Source organism: Vespa velutina, chromosome 6, assembly GCF_912470025.1.
Source record: "Vespa velutina chromosome 6, iVesVel2.1, whole genome shotgun sequence".
In the NCBI taxonomy this organism is placed as follows: Eukaryota; Metazoa; Arthropoda; class Insecta; order Hymenoptera; family Vespidae; genus Vespa; species Vespa velutina.
In genome coordinates, this window is record NC_062193.1 from 6,591,214 (window position 1) to 6,612,851 (window position 21,638).

At 41.3% G+C, this 21,638-nt stretch overlaps 1 protein-coding gene across 6 annotated transcripts in view; it reads right to left on the reverse strand.

Annotated features, from left to right (window-relative positions):
- Positions 1-21,638, reverse strand: part of LOC124949847 (transcription factor collier) — an 82,351-nt gene that overhangs the window by 52,448 nt on the left and 8,265 nt on the right. For all 6 annotated transcript variants that reach the window (XR_007101178.1, XR_007101179.1, XR_007101180.1 and 3 more), the window contains exons 2-6: positions 19,716-19,869; positions 14,918-14,981; positions 9,727-9,782; positions 1,966-2,039; positions 1,201-1,269 (exon numbers count right to left, since the gene is read on the reverse strand). Coding sequence is in view for 3 of the 6 variants with exons in the window: in XM_047495579.1 (XP_047351535.1) it covers positions 1,201-1,269; positions 1,966-2,039; positions 9,727-9,782; positions 14,918-14,981; positions 19,716-19,869 (417 nt within the window). In the remaining 3 variants the exon portion in view is untranslated. The remainder of the gene's footprint in view (positions 1-1,200; positions 1,270-1,965; positions 2,040-9,726; positions 9,783-14,917; positions 14,982-19,715; positions 19,870-21,638) is intronic.

Below are 21,638 nucleotides of genomic sequence, written 5' to 3' on the forward strand. Positions count from 1 at the left end.
TTATCTGCCGACCGAGAGGGTCGGTGGTCGACGCGACACGCGACCACAATGCGGTTGCACTTACGTTGCACACCGTACTACTCTGTTAAAAAGAGAGAGAGAGAGAGAGAGAGAGAGTGAGAGAAAGAGAAAGAGAAAGAGAGAGAGCTTGCTTGTTTGCTTGCTTAGGTGCGTGCGTGTTTTCTACCCTCATACGAGAGCATTTTGCGAGATTAATTTTTCTATCGGCCTGTTCGATCGCAGTCGAGAGGATGGGGGAAGAAATATGTAACTCGTTTCATCATCGAAATCAACCGCTTACCAACGTAATATGATCTCTCTCTTTTTCTTTTCCATTCTTGTAATAGCCGAAAAAAAAAGCAGGTCGGCTTTATGGGAACGAACGAAAAGTCTAATTTCGTTTTCGTTGTGATCTACCTTTTAACTTGGCAAATCGTAAATAAAGTATCTCGACGTTTCGATGACATTAAATCCCGGATTTTCTCTGCTACGGAAAAATAGTTACAACATCGAGCCTAAAGGAGGCTTTTACCTGTCAGGAACGCCTAGAAAATATCCTTCGGATGTGAATGAAGAAGCTCTTCTAAAGGAAGAAGGTTGGTATCGAAGTCGAGAGTTGAGCACCTCTGAGCGCAAGATGTCCTCCTGAAGACTATCTCGGCCCGAGTCCCGCGGGAAACCTCTTCCTTCCTACCGTTCCTATCTCAGGACACTCTATAGCCTATTCAGATACCAGGCTCACCCTACTACTACTCTCATGTTAGCCAAGCTACGAGAGAGGAAGAGCTTCAGGAGAAAGATAGAGATAGATACTGAGAGGGAAAGAGCGAGAGAGAACAAGAAAGAACGAGAGAGAGAGAGAGAGAGAGAGAGAGAGAGAGAGAGAGATCTTGAAAACGGGCAAGCAAGGCACAAGACGGTGGAAGGAGACGATACAAGTACACCCAGAGTATTCGACTACTCTTCCGTCCTTTTCCGAGTACTCGCAACACCTCGTACGAAACGTATTTTGCGTGCCTAAATATCTTGGAAAAGGCAAGTCGGTGCGTTATCGCGACTAACACGTCTTTTCTTGTTTGACAAGTAGACGGATAAGAGAATACTCGGTTATGATAATGATCCTTGAAACTTAGTCTTTTGTTCAGTTGAACATAGGTAAGTAATACTTTTGTCAAGTGTAATCAAAGTAGACGAACTCACCGATCGATGATCACTGGATCGCTCGGTGTCTCATTTCTGTTACCGCAGCTCTTCTTATCGCAACACCGACTGAAATCATAAAAATAAATACATTGATATATATATATATATATATATATATATATATATATAATATTTCGCATATGTAAGAACGATTTGTTTCTTGACTTTTGTCACGAAGGCGAAGAAAAATGGCGAAGGGACAAACAGGTCCCGGGTTGTCAAAAGTTTTCAGATCGTCTAAAAACTAACCCGCACCCTCTTGAAACTTGGATCGGATGAGAGGAAGGGAGGATTGTGAAGGTAGTGGGAGATGGTGCTGCCAAAATCCCATGGGTCAATGAGTCAGCCACCACCCCCCTGAAGAACGACTGCAACCCCGTATGCCTCGTTACGTTTATGGCTCGTCGCCGCAAGAAGGGTGCTCGTAGAGAAAGAGAGAGAGAGAGAGAGAAAGAGAGAAAGAGAGAGAAAGAGAGAACGAATAGACTCGATCCGCGTGAATATCTAAGTGTATGTGCGACCTTGTAAAGCAGGTAACGCGAGAGTGTACGATGGTTCTCGGCAAGATAGCCACCCTCTCGTAAAAAAGTTGCTCCTTCGAAGGTCGACCGAACGTTACTCTCTCTCTTCTTGCATAATCGATTCGACTCAAGTCAGTCAAGGGAAAAAAGATATTCTATTTTCGTTTGTAAGTAAAAAAAAAAAAAAAAGAAGAAAAAAAAAAGAAAAAAGTATAAAAAAATCTTCAATGACGACACTCACCTGCACATTACCTCGTGCGTCAGTAAGACACGGCACATTTCAGGATTCTTGTCTTGTCCTTCGTACATGATCGCCTGAAACAAAAAAAAAGAAAATGTCGTTTGTTAGTGAGTTACGAGATTTTCCGTAAAACTCAAGGACCGACGACGACCCATTGAGAAGACACTAGCGCGTCGATTTTACACGATCGAAAAGGGACTAACCAATGCATCCCGAGTAGGACGACTAAGCTGTGGGCGGAACAAGCAAATCCGTTAAGCCTCCTTCACTACCTCCTGATTGATTTTTATTTAATGACAACACGTTGTTGCCTGTATTCATGCACTCACGAAGGAGGGTGCCTAGTACGGATTAACCAACGAATAATAAAGCGCGAACGGATAGCTTTCCTCCTTTGATCTCACTGAAAGAGAGAGAGAGAGAGAGAGAGAGAGAGAGAGAAAAAGAGAGATCTGTAAACGTTGAATAACTGATTCGAATTTCCCGCCCCTTTTTTTCCCTCGTCCTTTTCCATTTTCTTCTTCTTCTTTTCTTTTTATTTATTTATTCTTTTTTTTTTTTTTTTTTTTATTTTTTTTCTTCTTTTTCTCAAGAAAGACATCTAATTGAAGGAACAATCGAACATATAATCGAGCATCTGCGAATTTTGGAATTAAGTAAAAGAGGATAGAGTATTGAAAAAGGAGATAAATAAAGAAATTGATAGATAGAGAGAGAGAGAGAGAGAGAGAGAGAAGAGAGAGAGAAAGAGAGATACAGTAGTTAATAAACACGTCAAACATGCTTATCCTCGCTTCCCGCGCAACTAGGTGCGACTTTGAAAACAGCATCAAATATTTATACGAACAAAATAACCGAATTGCAACGCAAACTCGTGCCCCTGATAGCATATACCCGTTACCTAAATCGGGGAGAGGGTGATACCACTTTACCAAAAGTAGGGAAGCCCGTGCGGGAAATAGAGGAATAAGAGTAAATACGAAAGAGAAAGAGAAAGAGAGAGATAGAGAGAGAGAGAGAGAGAGAGAGAGAAAAACAGGGCGGGGGGGGTAGAGAAGGGTGAGAGAGTAAAGTTAAGAAGGGGGGTATACGAAGATGGAAAAAACGAAGAATGAAAATATCCTATCGTGAGTAGACGCGAGAGAGTTTCACGTGTCCGTCGCTCGTAACGAGTTTTAATAGCCGAACGACATGCGAACTTATTTGTACTTCGAATAATTAACATAAGTGTTCGCCTTATACGTATTAACCCCTGTTAGGAGATAAGAGTCCGCGCTTCCACGTCCTATGCTTCGACTATTCGATTCATCTAGGTTTCTCATAGGTTATTCTATTTTCCTTATTTTAATACTTTCTTTTCTTTCTCTTTCTTTTCTTTTTACGCGAGATTATGGATTCAGATCATTTTCGTTTGTCATTCTTTTTCTTTTTAATTTTTAATTCTTAATTTTTCTCCTCTCTCTTTCTTTTTTTTTTTTTTTTTCTTTTCTCTTCTCTTTTTCCTCCTTAAAGCTTCCGCGGTATTTTATCTAGATATTTTATCTCGACTTAACATCGACGCACTTACATGAGTTTGCTAGAGGCTCGACAAAACGTTCTTTTTTCTACTTCCCCCACCCTCCCCCCTCCGATTCTCTATTCCTTTTTTTCTTTTCTTCCATCTACGCCTTCTTCTTCTTCTTCTTCTTCTTCTTCTTCCCTCTTTTATCACCATTTTCTCGAAGAAATTGAAGCAAATTGCATGGCACGATGATCATCCGTCTTTTTATATAGCCCTCTCTCTCTCTCTCTCTCTCTCTTTCTCTTTCTCTCTCTCTCTCTCTCTCTCTCTCTCTATCTTTCTCTCTCTATTTATCTCGTACGCACATGTACGTAGCAGTAACGCAACAACGCGTCAAATAATCGTCGGTTAAACACGTAACATTATTATTCGTTATGTTAGGTCGTGTAAGTTTGTGTGAGCGTTGAGCGTGAGCGCGCGAGCGCACGCGAACCTCACGCAAGTGACATGCGATATTATTTGCTTAGCACCTATTACCGAGCCGCTATAACTGTTTTATTTAGTATACTCTGCCCTTCCTAGCGCGTACTTGCCAACAATTTCGAGCAATTACTTTTACTCGCTTGCTAGTTATCTCTCTCTCTCTCTCTCTCTCTCTCTTTCACATACACACACACACACACACACACACACACACGCATACTCATTCTCTTTTTCTCTTCTCTCTTTTACTCTCGCGCAAAAGTATTTATTCTCTCCTCCGGGTATATACAGGATATAGATATTTATCGAGAGATCGATCATCGCAAAGTCACGAAACCATTCGAATTAACTTACCGCGTTACCTTACCTCTTCAAAAATCGTTTATCTCTTATATCTTTTTCATGTAGCAACATACTGAGACGTTCAGAATTATCGACTTCTTTTTTTTTTTTTTATCGGAATAGTAACGCTAACTGTCGACGAATGGGTCCCAAAAGAGAGTTTCTCAGTTGTTGGTCCCGGAAGGAAAGAAAACTTACTATCACTCTCTCTCACTCTCTCTCTCTCTCTCTCTCTCTCTCTCTTTAGTGTAGAATATCGCGGCACAGCGGTTATGTTTGCGAGTGTCTCGAGGGGTAAAGTAAGCGAAAGAGGAAGAGGTCGTAGGCTACGTCGTCGTCCTCGTCCTCTGCGTCGTCGTTGTCGACGACGCAGAGGACACGTCCTGGGGGTGCGACCAGTCAGCGTTGGCCCCACGGGGGCCTTTCTTCCGTCGAGACTCTCCCGGTCCCATCGCTGACTGGGTCCTCCCTCTTTCCATTTAATTCCCGTGGGAATTACTTGCTGAGGACTAATAGCGATCGTGCTCGAACAAATTCTCGAGCACTTTTATTATATTTTACGTATCTGTTTGAAATTCTTATAAAACATAATAAAATAATTCTCACGTATCTAAACTGATGATGATTATTATAGCAATAAGTGCATCTAAGATCACATCTAATATAAAGTATAATTATCGTTGTACTATGCTCGATTCTATCTCCCTTCGGAACTCACATTCGATATCTTTATAATAAAATCGATAAAAAAAAAAATATATATATATATATATATATGTGTGTGTGTGTGTGTGTGTGTGTGTATACACAAACGATCCACAACTAAAGGTCAAAGGTTCTCGAGTCATTACAAACGCAACGTGTTCTTGGTAGACGAATTCTCAAAAGGTCAATTTAAATATCAAACGATAGAAGCGAGTCCATAATCGATAATTATAATCCTATCGTGTCGATTTCGAAAGTTCATATCGCCAATATAAAATGTCGCGTATACGAAACAAACAAGAATTAATGAAAGATTAACCAGGATGTTGTTGGATAAATATAAACTGGATTTACTTCTTGTATAGTAACTTTAAGCGAAACGACGTCTTACGAGGAAAGAAAGAAAGAAAGAAACCGATTCTCTTGCAATAAAATCGTAAATGTCGTTTTGACGGAGTTCTCGAATGCGAAACGACGAATACGAGATGACGAAGAAGAAGAAGAAGAAGAAGAGTAAAATAAAACGAGACAGAGAGAAAGAGAGAGATAGAGATAGAGAGAGAAAGAGAGAGAGAGAGAGAGAGAGAGAAAAGAGGAGCAAGAAGAAGAGCAACGTAGAAGCGTGCAGATAAATTCGAAGATAGTCATTCAAATCTGCCGTAATGATTTCCATCCCGAATCGATTCCAAAAGTCCCCTGGGAATCCCTTTCTCTATCGACGTAGCGTACGAACGCGACCCCCTTAGCCCCGAGTCCCCCTATACACGCCGACGAACAACATGCATACAATATTACCCTCGCACCCTCGCCTTTCTCTTCACCCTTCGTACGATGGACGGGAGTCTCCACTCTACTCTTCCATTCCTCTTTTCTTTCTTTCCTTATCTAACCGGGATTAACTTATCTCGAACTTATTATTTCCTTAATCTACGCTTAAATACTCATATTTCAGTATTAGTCTATGGCCACTCTTCCTACTCCGATTCGATATCATATGGTACTATAGATTTATCGATACTCAAAATCTACGTCAACGTAACATCGATCTAATATCATAGATCGTAGAAATTTTATAAATCCTCTGATCTATCATTCGTGTTTTTTATCACGTTCCTTCTTCTTACTCTTCTTCGAAAGTCGAAATAAGACTACTCGGGTTATTAGATTTTTCTAGGGAATCATCGTAATCGATTTTCGCCAATCTCCGCGTATCCAAGCCGTTGTTGCATTAAGTAGAAAAAAGAAGAAGAAGAGAGAGAGATAGAGAGAGAGAGAGAGAGAAAGAGAGAGAAAAAAAGAAGAAAAGAAAGAAGAAAAAAGAGAAGAGAAGAGAAAAAATAGGAGAGAGAGAGAGAGAGAGAGAGAGAGAAAGGAGAGAGAGAGAAAAGCGATGCACTCGCTCATGTAGCAACTACGCTGGAAGTTGGAGCTTAAAGGGGTTAGCTACAATTTCCTGTTGTTCATTCATTTAAAGTAACGGCTACGCGTACGGTTCTCTGCTTCTACCGTAGCCGCGTCCTGTAAATGCTTTTTTATCTCCGGAACTAATTACCATTTAGCATTTTTAATCCCGCGAAAAAAGCGCATTCGCTTCATTCTCTTTCTCTTTCTCTCCATCTTTCTCCCCTTCTCTTTCTCTCTCTCTCTCTCTCTCTCTCTCTCTCTCTCTTTCTGTCTCTGTCTATCTTCTCCCTCTCACTCTAACCCTCGAGTACCCGGAAGTATGCCCGTTCACGAATGCTTAAAAGCATACGTTGTTAGCGTTATTTGGCCGACATGAAGCTCGTCTTTCGCCGCGAGAACGGCTCGTATTTTTTGCGAAATTTCAACGGGAATGAGGAAAGTGGAAAAATCATGAAAGGTCTTTCTAAAAGGGAAAACACAAAGATATTCATAAGTTGAATCGAAACTTTAACGAGAGTCAATTATTGCGGATTTATAACCGAGCAAACTTGATTTCTTCGAGCAGAAGAAACTCTCTCTCTCTCTCTCTCTTTCTCTTTGGTTCCTTTTAAACGTGATTTGCGAGACGCAAATTTTCTCAAGTTGAATGGATTAACGTTCTTTTTCCTTTTTTCTTTCTTTTTTCTTTTTTTTTTTTGTTCCTTTTTTCTTTTTTTGAGAAATACAAAAAAAGAAAAAAATAACCCGAACAATTAACAACATATAACGTTTGTCGCACGATCATTGACGCGTTCGTTTCTATTTTCTGACTTTCTGTTTGAGTACCATTAACAAACATTTTCAAAACTTGATGATCCACGAGATTTACCTCTTCTCAATGTTGTTTTTTAATCTGTTATTAAGTCAAGTAGAGCGTGTAGATTTTACCATTGTAATGCTCGATAAACGAAAAAGAAGGAAAGGGACCGGGGGTAAGGGGGGAAGTGAAGGGGGGAGGGATGAAAAAAGGAAAAAAGAAAAAGGATGATAAAAGGAAGAAACAGAGAGAAGCCATGCGAGTAGTGAGATAGCATAGCGTGGAATAATAAAAATATACAGTTGATCTGAATTTGCCAAACACTTCGAGCGGGTTGTTGCGCCATGGACCCTCGACAAATGCCACGGGTATACATCCATCTACTCTTTCACTTACACGTTTACGTATCGATCTTCGCGCATACATGTCTTCCTCTTGCTTTGACGCAACGACCGTAGACGCGCGTTTCAATCGAGGCTTTGATGTATAAATTGCACCTTTCTCGTTTTCGATTTCTACCATTTCTATCTTTCCTACTCTTTTTCTTTCTTGATTTCTTTTTCTTCAACGAGCATGTTTCTCTCCCCTCCCTCGGCCCCCCTCCTCACTCCTTCTACTTCTTCTTCTTCTTCTTCTTCTTCAAGATTGGACCGGCTTCTTCCTTCTCAAACGATCTTCTTTCTTTCTCGAAATATCGATAATTCGATCGCACCGTAGAACCGAAAAGAGTCCCACGAATAATTTATCTATCTTATTATTTAAACTTCTTTTCTACGGTAAAAGTAATCTATTTAATAATTAGCGCGATGTCTGTCCTTCGAGAACGAATCGACCGTGTCGATATGTACCTAACTATCTCTATATTTTATTCTTTCTTTCTTCATCTCTCTCTCTCTCTCTCTCTCTCTCTCTCTCTCTCTCTTTCTATCTCTATTTCTCTCTTCCGTTTTCTCGTTTTCTATGGCTGATACCAAGTCCGGGACCGCTCGGATCCGATTAATAAAAGGAATGGATCGCGAATCGAGGACTCGGTCTCTGCCGGCGCAAGGCCACCGTGGCTTAGTAATTTAATCAGCTAAAACTAACATCGGCTATGGTTCCCCCGACCCCGTTCTTCTCTTCTTCCTCCTCCTTTTCCTCCTCCTCCTTCTATTACTCCTCTTTCGTCCTCTGCCGACTCCTTCTTGCTCTTCTTACCTTCGTAACCGACCGACCCCGAAATGATTTAATCTACTAAAACGATGAACTCTCGTCTGTGGGCACTTAGGCAGTATCACACCGCACGAAATAAAATCATTCGCAAACTCAAAAATCTTCTCTCTCTCTCTCTCTCTCTCTCTCTCTCTCTCTCTTTCTCTCACTCCTTTTTCTATCTCAATCTGAGATAGAAAACAAAATATAACGTGGAAACTAGTAAATAGAAGAACAATTCATCGTTGTTATCCGTCGTATTACAAAACAACTACGTTGAGAAAATACATACACAAAGTATCAAATTCTAATCTAGGAACGAAGCTTAGGGTCGAAGAGAAAGAAAAAGAGGACAAAGGAACCCTTCTCGCCTCCGATAGAAAATCCGTACGCGTATTTGCGTTCGCTCGTGATGCCTCTGATGCTATCTACGATGTAGGGATTCTAGGTACGGCCCTGCGTATAGTAGAATAGAGTAGAGTGGAGAACGATCTTTCTCTTTCTCTCTCTCTTATACACACACACATACACATTTTCTCTCTCTTTCTCTTACTCACAACACGTGGTTCGTGGCTCGTGCGCGCAGGGTTCGGCCACGTGGCGCAGATAACGGGATGGGACAGTGGCTGTTGGCTGCTGCCTGGGTACCTACCTCCTTTCTTGAAGGGTGGCGAAGGCAACCCCCCGGAAAATTAAGTGCTTGTAGCCGAGATGATAACGGCACCCGACGATTTCTAACCGAAAGTTTTCTCGCCCTTCGAGCACCGCACGCCGGCGCGTTTGCCTAACGAAACGCGACGAGCTCTTGAAACGTCCTCGAACAAACTCTACTATCCTTTTGCTTTGTACCTACTCTTCCCCCCCCTCTCTCTCTCTTTCTCTCTCTCTCTCCCTTTTCACGATTTTCTTTGTTCTTATTCGTTCCGAAACTTGTTACGACGATATGTTTACGTTCAATATATATAAAAACGTAATGACTTTGTATGTATATATATATATATATATATATATAAATATTCTTCATTCTTTACCTATTACGCGCTTATAAATCTCATACTATCAATATTTATACATAAATAAATACTTAGTTATGACAAAATTTTACAAAAGAATTTATTTTAGACGTGATCTAAGGACATCATTTTAAAGGTTTCAGATCATATATATTTAGTTTAACATTAATCTATATATTATATATATATATAATAATTAACATTAATCTATATATATATATATAGATTAATGTTAATCAATCGATATACGTGACATTATGTATAATAAAAATTGTTAAAATACTTTTGTGATAAGAATTTTCATGTATATATGGACGTAAGCTCACCTGTTTCGTCGCAGAGTCGATAAGCCTGACGAAGATGTTTTGCACCTGCCTCACTCCTGAAACAATACAAAAAAAAAACAAACAAAAGATATAGAGATATATAAGTTCTATTTTCTGCGTATTGAAGAATTTCAAGATCGTCGTCGGGTTCGGGGTATATGAATAACGAAAGGCTCGGGTATCTCGATTGCTTATTCCAGCGCGGGTTTGCAAGTCAACCTTTTTTCGTAGTTGAAGAATGTGCAAGAAGGGTCCCATTACCTTAAGATCGGCCGCGTGCAGGAATTTGCGTCGAATGCGACGCGGCGAATGCGACGAATACGGAAACGTGTTCAAATTCTGACAAGTTTGGCGCCGCCGAAAGGGCCTTCCGCGCGTGCCGGGAAAAAAGTGCATATTAAGGAGCATTTAAGGCCGACGACGACAACGACGACGAGGAGGAGGAGGAGGAGGAAGAAGAAGAAGAAGAAGAAGAAAAAGAAGAAGAAGAAGAAGAAGAGGAGGAGGAGGAGGAGGAGGAGGAGGAGATGGGGAAGAGAAGAAGGAAAAGAAGAAAGAGAAGGAGGAGGAGGAGGAAGAGGTAGAAAGAGGAGGGAGAAGAGAAGAAGGAGGACAACGACGACGACGACGACGACGACGACGACGACGACGAGAACGGAGGAGGAATCGGTCGCCGCCCCATGGGACCACGCAGTATGCACAATCTCCCTGTACTTTTTTGCACGCGACCCTGCCCCGTGACTTCGAGCCTTCAAAAGTACGAACTCAACGGCGATGCGTAGAAGACGAAGGACAGAGAAAAGGACTCCGATCGCCATGCATGCGGCCATAGCAAAGGAGGGAAAAATTCGTGCACGTGTAAAGCGTTAATTCGTTTAAAGTTGCGTTTCCCTTTGCGGTCGAGCTTCTCAGAATTTCGTTGTATTCCCCTTTCTCTCTAACGAGAGAAAAGACCGCTTCGTTCGACTACTCTTCTTTTATTCTTGCTTAATCCTTATGTAAAATTCCTGTTAAATCGTTACACTATCGAATACAATTTTTCTTTTTTCGAACATCCATCTTTTAAGTACGATTTCTTATTTATTCTCTCTCTTTTTCTCTCTTTTATTCTCTCTCTCTCTCTCTCTCTCTCTCTCTTATTTTTTTCCCCTCCGTATACTTCTCCGTTCATATTTCTTCCAATATTCTATCAGTCATTCCACGATATAATTATTATGGAGAAGGTAAAATCGATTCTCGTTATTATGTCACGCTCGAAGATGACAACAGGCGGCACAGAAAGTATATAATGTTTTACTAGATGTATCGATGCCATCAAGATGTACCTGAAACGGCAAAACGATGCCACGGCTAGCAGGATTCTCGTACGACTAGGACGTTTACCGACGTTGGTCATTTTAAACCGATGAGAGAAATTTTTTCCTCTATATATCGATCTTTTTCCTTTTCTCTCTCTTTCTCTCTCTCTCTCTCTCTCTCTCTTTTTCTTTTCTTTTTCATCTTTTTTTTTTCTCAAAGTCGAAGATACTCGAAGAAGTTCGTAATCGTTAAAAACATTACATATCGAGTCGAAGGCCTTTCTTGAGACTTCAAGAAACTCTTCCTCTCTCTCTCTCTCTCTCTCTCTCTCTCTCTCTCTCCTTCTTCTTCTTCTCCTTCTCCTTCTCTACGAAGGGAATAATCCCAGGGAGTATTTCGGACAGACACCCTGCGTGGCTTCCGGCCTCGCGTGTCCGGTAAGCCGAGTAATCCCAACATAAGACTCCTAGGACCCGCCGGGAGATACGGACTAGAGAGTCCGCGCCGCATAACGTTACTACGGATTACGATACTCCGCTCGAAACTAGCTCACAAATTACCTCGAGAAAGCGTCGCGGCTTTACCGGAAGTTACCTTCGTATCTATACTCCGGTTTACGCGCGTAGATACGTACCTACGCCCTCGTCTAAGGATTTACCAATGCCGAAAGGAAACTAAAACCGATCGATCGTTTGCACTTGCTATCGTTCATAATTCATGATAATGTATAAGAAGAAAAAGTTCTCAAAGAGGGATAATCTCTTAGATCGTGTAATCGTTTCGTGTTGTGTGCCGTAATAAGTGTCTCAATTTAATCGTTCTTGAAAATTATTTTTTATATTATAAAACTAACTTGGTCTTCTCATTTTGATTTCTTATACGTACTCACGATTTGCTTCTTCTTTATTTATTTATTTCTTTTCTTTTTTTTTTTTTTCCTTCTGATAAAACGAAACACACTTTTGACGTACTATTCTTTTTTTTTTTAATTCCTACGTATATTGATCCGAAACGAAGAAAGAATTGGATCAAAAGATTGCACGAAATTCTACGAATGTTTGATTCACAGTGCAAAACCATCGAACGACATAAATATATCATCGAATTATAATTAACGAGTTCTCTTTGATAGTAAACGCTCGGCATTGCGAGCATTCCGTAGAGCAAATCGCGATCGTGTTCGTTGAGCGTTACAGTCTAACATTGAAAGCGAAGTAACATGACGAAGAAGTTGGATAAGAAGAGGAATCGAGTGTCGTATCCCGCTGTGCTGTCTCAGAGGCAGATAAGTCTTCGTCAGGATGCATTAGCATAACTAGGCGACCAAGTTCGAGGGAGGTAAGAATCGAAAAAGAAACTATTTCCTTTTTTTTTTTTTTCTTCTTTTCTGTCTCTCTTGGAAGGAATAAAAATAAAAAAAAAAAAAAAAGAAGTCCTACGATTCGTGCGATTCTATATCCTACCGATCGATCCTCTATCCTTAATCGTCCTTCGTTGTCTTATTACTCGAGTTCATATTCCTTAGTACGTTCAGAGGAGAACGAGACAAGCCGTCTTCTTTTCTCTTTCCTCTCCTCTCTCTCTCTCTCTCTCTCTCTCTCTCTCTCTCATTCTGGATATCTCGTTCCGATCGTTCCTCCGTGTCTCGCCGACGAAAGCTATCCTTGTTTCTCTTTTTCCGTTTTTATTTCTCTCTCTCTCTCTCTCTCTCTCTCTCTCTCTCTCTTTCTTTCTTTCTCTCCCGCTCTTAAATCGAACAGAACGAAGAAGAACGGTGCATGGTAGGAGAGTGGAAAGAAGGAGGGAATCGAGATGACAAAAAGGGCAAGGACCCGATATGGAGAGGCTCTGCCGTCAGCGAGTGACGGCAGTCTGCGCTCCTTATTTAATATTTAATTATAGATTTATTGGTATATGAGAAGAGTGACCGACCGGGCGATATAGAAAGAGAGACAGAGAAAATTGGTGATGACACGCAGACACCTTCTGGTGCCTTCTGGTGACTTCTGACGAACGTTCATCGTCGGCAGTCGCGAAGATCCAAGCCAATTTGTCCTCCTCCTCTTCTTCCTCCTTCTCCTCGTCCTTCTTCCTCTACTCTTCCAAAGAGAGGAGAAGAGAAACATGCGAGCACGCCGAGTGCATTTCGTGCATGAAACTTTTATAAAGCCGAATGTTGGATTACAAACGATCCCGATCTCTTTCTCTCTCTCTCTCTCTCTCTCTCTCTCATATGTGTGTACGTGTGTCTTGTTCTATAAATCATATGCATGGGTTCATATCAACAAGATTCGATTATAAAAGGTATCGTTCACCATTGATTTGTCTAAAGATATAAAATTTTCACAATCGACATTTTTCTTCAGCATTCTTTTCCAATTACTTTCCAATGACAATACGAAAGTTGCCAATCCAGTTCAATAACACAGTTCTCTCTGATTGCCGACTCTGTTCGCGATCTTTTTCAAAATCTCACAGAAAGAGACCGTCATATTTGATGAAAAAGAGAGAGAGAGAGAGAGAGAGAGAGAAAGGGAAAGAAAAAAGGAAGTAGTAAAAAGAAAGAAGGTGGAGGTGGAGAACGGATCGCGAGATCTTTAAGGGGCGAGATTCGTTGATATTCCTTACTTTTGCAACAGTTAGTTGTTTCTTGTTCGCGATGTTGGCAACACGTTTTAGTGCCCATAGATGGCAGGGCGGCCCCTCAGTCAGGCCTGCCAACGCAAAAATCTCGCATTGATTGATCGGATCCCGAAGTCGAGGGACAAGAAGAACCGTGGTATGGAGGCAAGGAAAAGACGGACGAGGAGAAAAGAAAGAACACCCGATGAGCAAGAAGAAAAGAAAGAGAGAGAGAGAGAGAGAGAGAGAGAAAGAAAGAGAAAGAGAGAAACAGAGCAAGAGAAAGAAGAAGAAGAAACCAGAAAGAAAGAAACGAAAGGAAGGATAAAGTGGGCTCCGGTGAGGTTGCCCAACGGATATCTACTGTTGGAGGCTGCTGGAGCAGATCTGAGATGGCGTATATGGAGTGAAAAACTCTCTCGACGGAGTCCCGTGGATAGCGCCTTACAGACCCCTTTTTAATATGTTCATAATACGAGCTCGTTTTTAAGGGTCTGCTACTAGCCAGTCTTACTGTTTGTCCGGATGCTCTCCAGCAGGACCACCTCCAAATCGTTCGGCTCTCTTCTTCTTCATCCGCTCTCTTTCTTTCCATCGGTCACTCCCTTCGACCTGTCTCTCTTCCTTCCCTTCGTCGTCCCTTCGTCCCCTACACGCTTCGCGCAGAACCACTTCGCTGTACACACGCATCCAGCTTCTTCAGAACGGAAGCTGAAACCTTTTTGCCCTGGTGGCCGAGGCAGTGACGTAAAATATGTCTCTGTTGCGGGCCGCAGCCACCAAAGTTCCTGAGCTTTTTAGCGGCCCTAAGAGACCGGGTGTCCGCATGGAATGTTGATGGCCCGTCATCGTCGCTTCGAATGGGGCTATTACGTACTCGTTTCCTACCAAGCCAAACCACCCTTCCCCTTCTCTTTCTCCTCCTCCTTCTTATCCTCCTCCTCCTTATCCTCCTCTTCCTCCTCCTCCTCCTCCTCCTCCTCCTCCTACTACTACTCCTACTTCCTTCAACACCCTCTTCCTTTTCGTCACTCAGCAAGAACGCTTGCGGATGGTTTGCCGATCGATTCGAGACATTTCACGAGATCACTGACTTTTTACGTTCTTCTATTTATATCTTACGAGAACAATGATATTGTCCCGTTGATTTTACCTCATATCGTTATTTCATTAGGCCTATGGATTATGTTCCATTAAATTAGATTTATAATCGATTTCGAATTTCACGAAAGAAGAATTGATGATGATGAAACAGAAAGGAGAAACTCACCGTTCGAATAAAGCAGATGCAAACTGTATTGAATACCATTGTTCGTCTTTTGTCCCTCGGATTCCTGAAACAGAAATAACACGTTTCAGTAGATACAATAAATATGCGCTCAACGTCATGAAAGTATATACGATAATGTGATTACATTACGTATGCGCTTGGGAGATAAAGATTTAGAAAGAAGACAGTTGAAAAGATAAGATGGCAAATGGGTGGATCCTTCGATTCGAGAAGGACCCTTCTAACTCGTGTCTCTTTTTAATTAAGTGCACTGTGACGTAACGTTACTATCACGAGGAACGCCATGACGATAGACGGCTAGCCGTCTACCACCTCACGCTAATTATTAATTTCTTGATGCGCCGGTAAGAGCCGTGCCATTACGTATCGCGTGGCGTGCGATGCATAATTATCGTGCTGCCTCGTTGACGAGTCATGCGTGCACCCTGCCATATGCCACGAGAGCGCGCGGTAATGCATTTTCAACAACAACAACTACCACTATTACTACTTATACTACTACTATTACTATCCACCCACTCTCTCTCTCTCTCTCACTCTCTCTCTCTCTCTCTCTCTCTCTCTCTCTCTCTCTTCTTGCCTACGCGCACGTGCATGACTTTTTGAGGAACGACCGCAACTTCTCGTGGACACAAACGCCGAGAGCTAGAACAACCACCACCCGTGTTGAGATCGATTTTACGTCGAATTAACGTAATTACGACGACCTTCGATGTTAGTATCGTGCTCCTAAAAGCTCCATTTTATTAATGACGATCAGTCGTTGTCGTTGTCGTAGTCGTCGTCGTAGTCGTCGTCGTCATCGTTGTTGTTGTCGTCGTTGTTGTCTACCACGAAAAATATCGATGATGCGTTTACATTTGTTTCACGGTTAAGTAAAAATCGATACTATGTAGACGAATTAATTCGATGATTAGAATTGAGAATTTTCGAACTGATCGAGAAAAAGGTAGAAAGAATTTCGAAACAAATTGTAGATTCGACAGATAATTATCCTAATTATATACCTTTCTCTTTTCTTTTTCTTTTATTGTTGTTGTTATTGTTGTTGTTATTGTTGTTGTTGTTGTCTTGTAAACATCGAGCACGTATTAACGTTCATTTCACGTCGCAGATCAACGTCGTGACCATTAATCTCGAAATTCGCTGGCCATTTAACGAGCGACGTTAATCAGGTATATACGCACGGTTTATCCGATCGACTCTCTCTCTAATATACCTCGACGACTACTTTTTAATTAAACACGAAGAAAAAGCTGACCGGAGGTGGAATGAGACGCGAGAACCACTGTATTTACCTAGGCCGCCCGTTTCCGGGAATCGGCACGTGTACGAGAAACGCACCGTTATCCTCGCGTTTCACCAGGATCGTTCTTCGGATCTCTTCTAATCGTAAGATCACTTTAGAATTCTGAACGAAATTAAAGCAATTGCTTGCTAACTAACATGAAATCGAACGATTTCAATGAGACTTTATAAAAATAAAAAAAAAAAAAGAAATAAAAAAATAAAATAAAACAATACATCTTCGTGAGTATTAATTAACAAACTCGATTTAACGTTACGATTTTTCTAACGTGAATTTAATGAAAAATTTGAACGCGAGTATTGGAAAATATGTAAATGTTTCTATCATCGGTAGGGAGGATACGCAGGGTGGTGGTAGGGAGGACAAGGTGTACCGGGCCACGAGGGGTTGATGTATGGTCACGGTTCACGACCCTAATTAATAGAGAGGCCACGCGATACGAGCGTTCATGCCGCGTGAATTATACACGTGTGTGTGTGTGTGTTTGTGTGTGTGTGTTTATGTGTATAAGAGAGAGAGAGAGAGAGAGAGAGAGATGGTAACCCACGAGTGTTACGTATTCAGGTAAAAGAAAAAGTTAAGCGCGAAATGTGCGAGAAGAGATTCGTGAGAGAAGTTTCGAAGATTCATCGATCGGAGGGAACAATCGCGAAGACGTGGTCGACGAGACGAAAAATTTTCGATGTTCTTAAATCAACGATCTTCCATACGGACGAAGCCGACTCTCCACGCGCCGTCCTGTCGAATTAGTCGACGATTTATGGCGGATAGATTTATTAGGGGGTGCACCTCGTTACCCTGAGGCGTAGAAGCAGACGAAGAGAAAGAGAGAGAGAGAGAGAGAGAGAGAGAGAGAGAGAGAGAGAGAGAGAGGGAAAGAGATAGAGAGATAGAGAATAGGTATAGTTTAGAGGAAAGAGGAGAAGACACTGAGTTTCGACGATATACCTGGAGGGCAAAGTGAGAATTTCGGAGGTCAAGCTTTGGTATTACGTATAGACAATTTATATCGATGCGTGATTACTTCGATCTTTCTTCGATTTTTCTTCGGAATTTTTTTTTCTTTCTTTTTTTTTTTTCCCCTCATCTTTCTTTCCTTTCTTCTCTTTTATCTTTCTTTTTACGAATAAAACAAAACAATTCGAAAATCGAAAAAAGAAGACATTGGTAGGTAACGAAGGAGAACATTTGAAAACAAGTTAGCAAGAGAGATTAACACGTCAAATGCGGGAACGAATGCGAATATTTGTCCTTTTTCTTTTTTTCATTTTTCTCTCTCTTTCTCTCTCTCTCTCTCTCTCTCTTTCTCTTTCTCTTTTTTTCTTTTTTTATTCCTTTTTCTTTTTCTCTTTCCTTTTCTCTATATCCTTTTAGATACCGTATATACGATTGATATCTTTCTCGTCGTCGCTTGCGACACATCATTTTAAACGTACACGTGTATCCCAAGCTCTTGACGTTTATTCGTAAAAATGTTAACGATGCCCGTTCTTTCGAGCCACCTACCGTGTCTATGATAAATGACGGATAAACATATCCGAGAATCAACATTCGCCGATAGCTTACACAAACGTGACAGGCGTGGCGATCGTGCAAGAGAAGAGAAAAAAACTGGAAAAGGGAGAAAAACACGAGAGTTCTCGTAAACGTATCGACATCCATACGTATATATATATATATATATATATATATATATATATATTTATATATATATTTCTCTCTTTTTCTCTCGTTCGATGGTCACGTAGGTAACCGCGTACATAGACCGTGTCTTCTCCATTTTTACCCAGATGAAAAGAGAGGAAAAGCTCAACGAGACTCACTGGCAAATCCGAAAAGTCGTTTGTCCGCCCGTTATATTCCGGCGTAACGATTTCTCTTACGCAACGGAATCGACGCCGCTATCGATTGAGTTTTCCTTAAACAGCTATACTAATTGACCAACAGAAAGTGGAGCTGTAATGATGACCGCGCTTGACAATCGTTCGTATCATGTACGAGAGCATTCTTTCGGGAACGCGAGATCTTGGCGATAAGTCGCGAGAAGAAAACCAGTCTTCAATCAAATAGCCATTATTTATATATACTCGGAGTCGACCGGATGTCTGGGTTGGAAAGAATGGAAAGAAGCGATTCGCGAGGAGACCATTAAATCTGAGTGCTCGTGGCTAGTAGTAACGAGCAACGTTTTCTAGTAACTATTTATTACGAAGAAATGAAGTAGGAACGATCGTTTGCAACGTGAAAACCGAGCTCGGTTCTTTTGCCATTAACAAAATTACTATCAAGTATTTCGTTCGACTTTATATCTGAACGAACATAAATATAAACGTATAATATATTAAAAGGATGAATTTCCTTCTACGATTAGTCATGACGAATTTGATAACACTTGAAAACGAACAAACGAGAGAGAGAGAGAGAGAGAGAGAGAGAGAGAGAGAGAGGGAAATAAAGAAAAGTAAAAAAAAAAAAGAGAGAGAGAGAGAAATGAAGAGAGATAGAGAGGAAAAAAAGAAGAAGAAGAAGAAGAAGAAGAAGAAGAAGAAGAAGAAGATAGAAACAGGCGAGAAGCTCCAAAGTAATTTGTAGATTGCGGACATTTAATGCACGAGCGAAGCTTAATAACGAACGCATATAATCCTCCGAGCCCTATCGGTCTCGCGCGACGCTTTTTCTAATCTTTGATCGAAGGAAGGAAGGTATACGTAGGGAGAAAAAAAAGGTAATGGACGGGGGGTGGGGAGGAGAGGGAGGAGGGCAGAGGAAGGGTAGGTGGCGTCGTCGACTCTTTATTATTCCGTCGGTCGTTCGGTGCTCTTTCGCGTGACCAGGAACAGGAACGCGTAGAGAAGCGTGTTCTTCCACAGCCATTTCTCAAACGGCCAATGGATTTTCGCCTGTCCGACTAATTGCTGGAAAAGCTGGTAGGTGTGCTTCCGCCGTACGGACTATCGATATGTATACACACATGAGGATCCGTTTAATATTTGACGTCACCCTTTCCCCTTATACCCCCGTCCAATGGAAACGGCAATTATCGAGATAAGCGTGCGCTCGCACGATATTCCCCGATGTCATAAAGGGCCTCGTCTCCTTTTTCCGCTTGTCCTTTGGGAAAACCACCACCCCCCCCTCCCCTCCCCTCCCCTCCCCTTCTCACCGGCAATCGACATACGAATTCTCTACTTTCTCGTTCGCGAACTTTACTACTTTCTTTCCTCCCTTCTCACTATTTCTTTTGTCCTTTGTAATATCTTATAAAGCATACGTATTACGTTGCTTACATTACGAAAAATCAATTCAACTTTATGAAAGAGTAAATGGTGATAGTATTATTGGTAAAGAATAAGTTCGTTAGTTCTTTTTTTTTTTTTTTTTTTTTTTTTTTTTTATTCTGATCGTGAGAAAAGAGAAACTTTACACGTTGTCAATGTTTAAAATTAATCGAAATATCTATTACTTTACCTGATCTTTCTCGACGAATCCCATGAATGACGTTCTTTCGATCTCGATCGGCTGATCGTGTCGATCGTAAAGTGCTATGACGAAATGAAAGAAATTACTCTTTCTGAGATTGCTCGGTGGTTGTTTCTCGAAATGCGCCTTTGCGACGCCAACCCTGTAACACGAATATAATTATTATAGTCATTGATTGTAATATTTATCTCTTGCATAAATGAATTGATAAATATCGGTCTATTGATTAGATATACACGATTTGCGATGTCGTTCTTTGGCAATAAGAAAAATAGCGAAAACGTTCGAGAGGAAAGACAAACGAGGCTGAAGGTTGCGACGAACGCAGGTGGCCACGTCGCCTTAAAATCCCATTAAGGTCTCATGTGCCGAGATTAGACCACCGGACTCCGATGCCATCTTTGAGTAATGGCAGGAGGAGTTCCCTTTTCGAGTTCCTTCGATTCACGAGACACTGGACTTTCATTTTCGAACGATCGTTGAATAAATTCGTAATTCGATATCGTTTGATTGAAATTCAAAAAGCACGTAACTCTAATGGATAAGAATTTTTCCTTTTTTCCCTTTTTTTTTTTTTTTTTTTTTTTCTGAAAAATCATAAGAAACACGTTGAAACCTTTTTAGAAATTTACATTATTTTCCGACGATTATATCTCGCGTATAAAATTCTTGGGAGGTCTCTTAGCCTTTTCGTGGCTCGTTTAACGATGTCTAAACAAAACCGAGAGCTCGGTCGATTTCTTTCATGAGAACGAAGAGAAGCCCGATCGTAGTGTAGCACCTACTCTCGCAATTAAGTCAACCACTTGCATATTTAAACCTCTGCTAACAAGCGGCTCGCTCTCGAATTTAATGCGCTTTCGTTCTCTTCTCTTACCTTCTCATCTCTTCCCTTTTCTTCTCTTCTCTTTCATGCGCGCTACTTTACTTGATATCCGCGTATCGCGAAATTCTTAACGCGTTTCAAGTACGATCAAATTATTTGTAAGTAATTATAGTCTCTATGACTTTTTCTTCATTCTCTTTTTTAATCACTTTATACACACACACACATATATATATATATATATAAAGTGATTATATATAATATATTTGATATAAATGAATTGATTATAAATGAATAGACGTGAATATATAATAATAAACTATGAATGAGAATGTGAAGTTTAATCATTGTACGCGTGGGATTGTTTATAAAAGGAAGAAAAAAGGAAAAAGGAAAAAACGTTAGATCTCATCTAACGTTGATCCAACTCTTAAAGTCCTTATCTATCGGGAAAGATCCTCGATTTGTAACGCGATAAGCGATATCCAACGTTCGAAATGCACCGCGGAGAAATCGCTCAACGATAAAACCGTCGAGAGACCGATCGAGGGGGTTGGTAGGAGGTAGGGAGAGGCGGTCGTGCGGCACCGCATCGGACTCTCCGAGCGGAAAACTGAATCGACTGGACCGAAAATGAATAGCGGCAGTTTTGCAGCACATTTGCGAAATAAATGATGGTATCGGCGATGCGTTTGTCACGGCGCCGCGAGAGTGCGAGAACGAGAGTGAGAGGGTGATAGGTAGGTAGGTAGGTAGGTAGGGGCGGGAAAGTTGCAAGGGGTTTTGCGAACGGTTCGTGAGGGGTGGCAGAAGGGTGGAACTGTGCTGCAACCGACGTTACGTAGTAGGACGGCAAGGGCTGTGGGGAGGGTTAGGTAGGGGAGTGATGTACTGCCCGTGTCGATAATTATCGGTGGCTGATTAACCGGCCGCCGGTTCGCGCCCCATAACTCTCGACGTCCGATTATTTTGCCCCGTTCGCCATGCACCAATTCCTATATAACGTGTGGCCACGTCCTCTGCCACACAGTTGCATTATCACCTAACGTGCACGCTTTAACTTCCTATACGTTCAACATACAAAA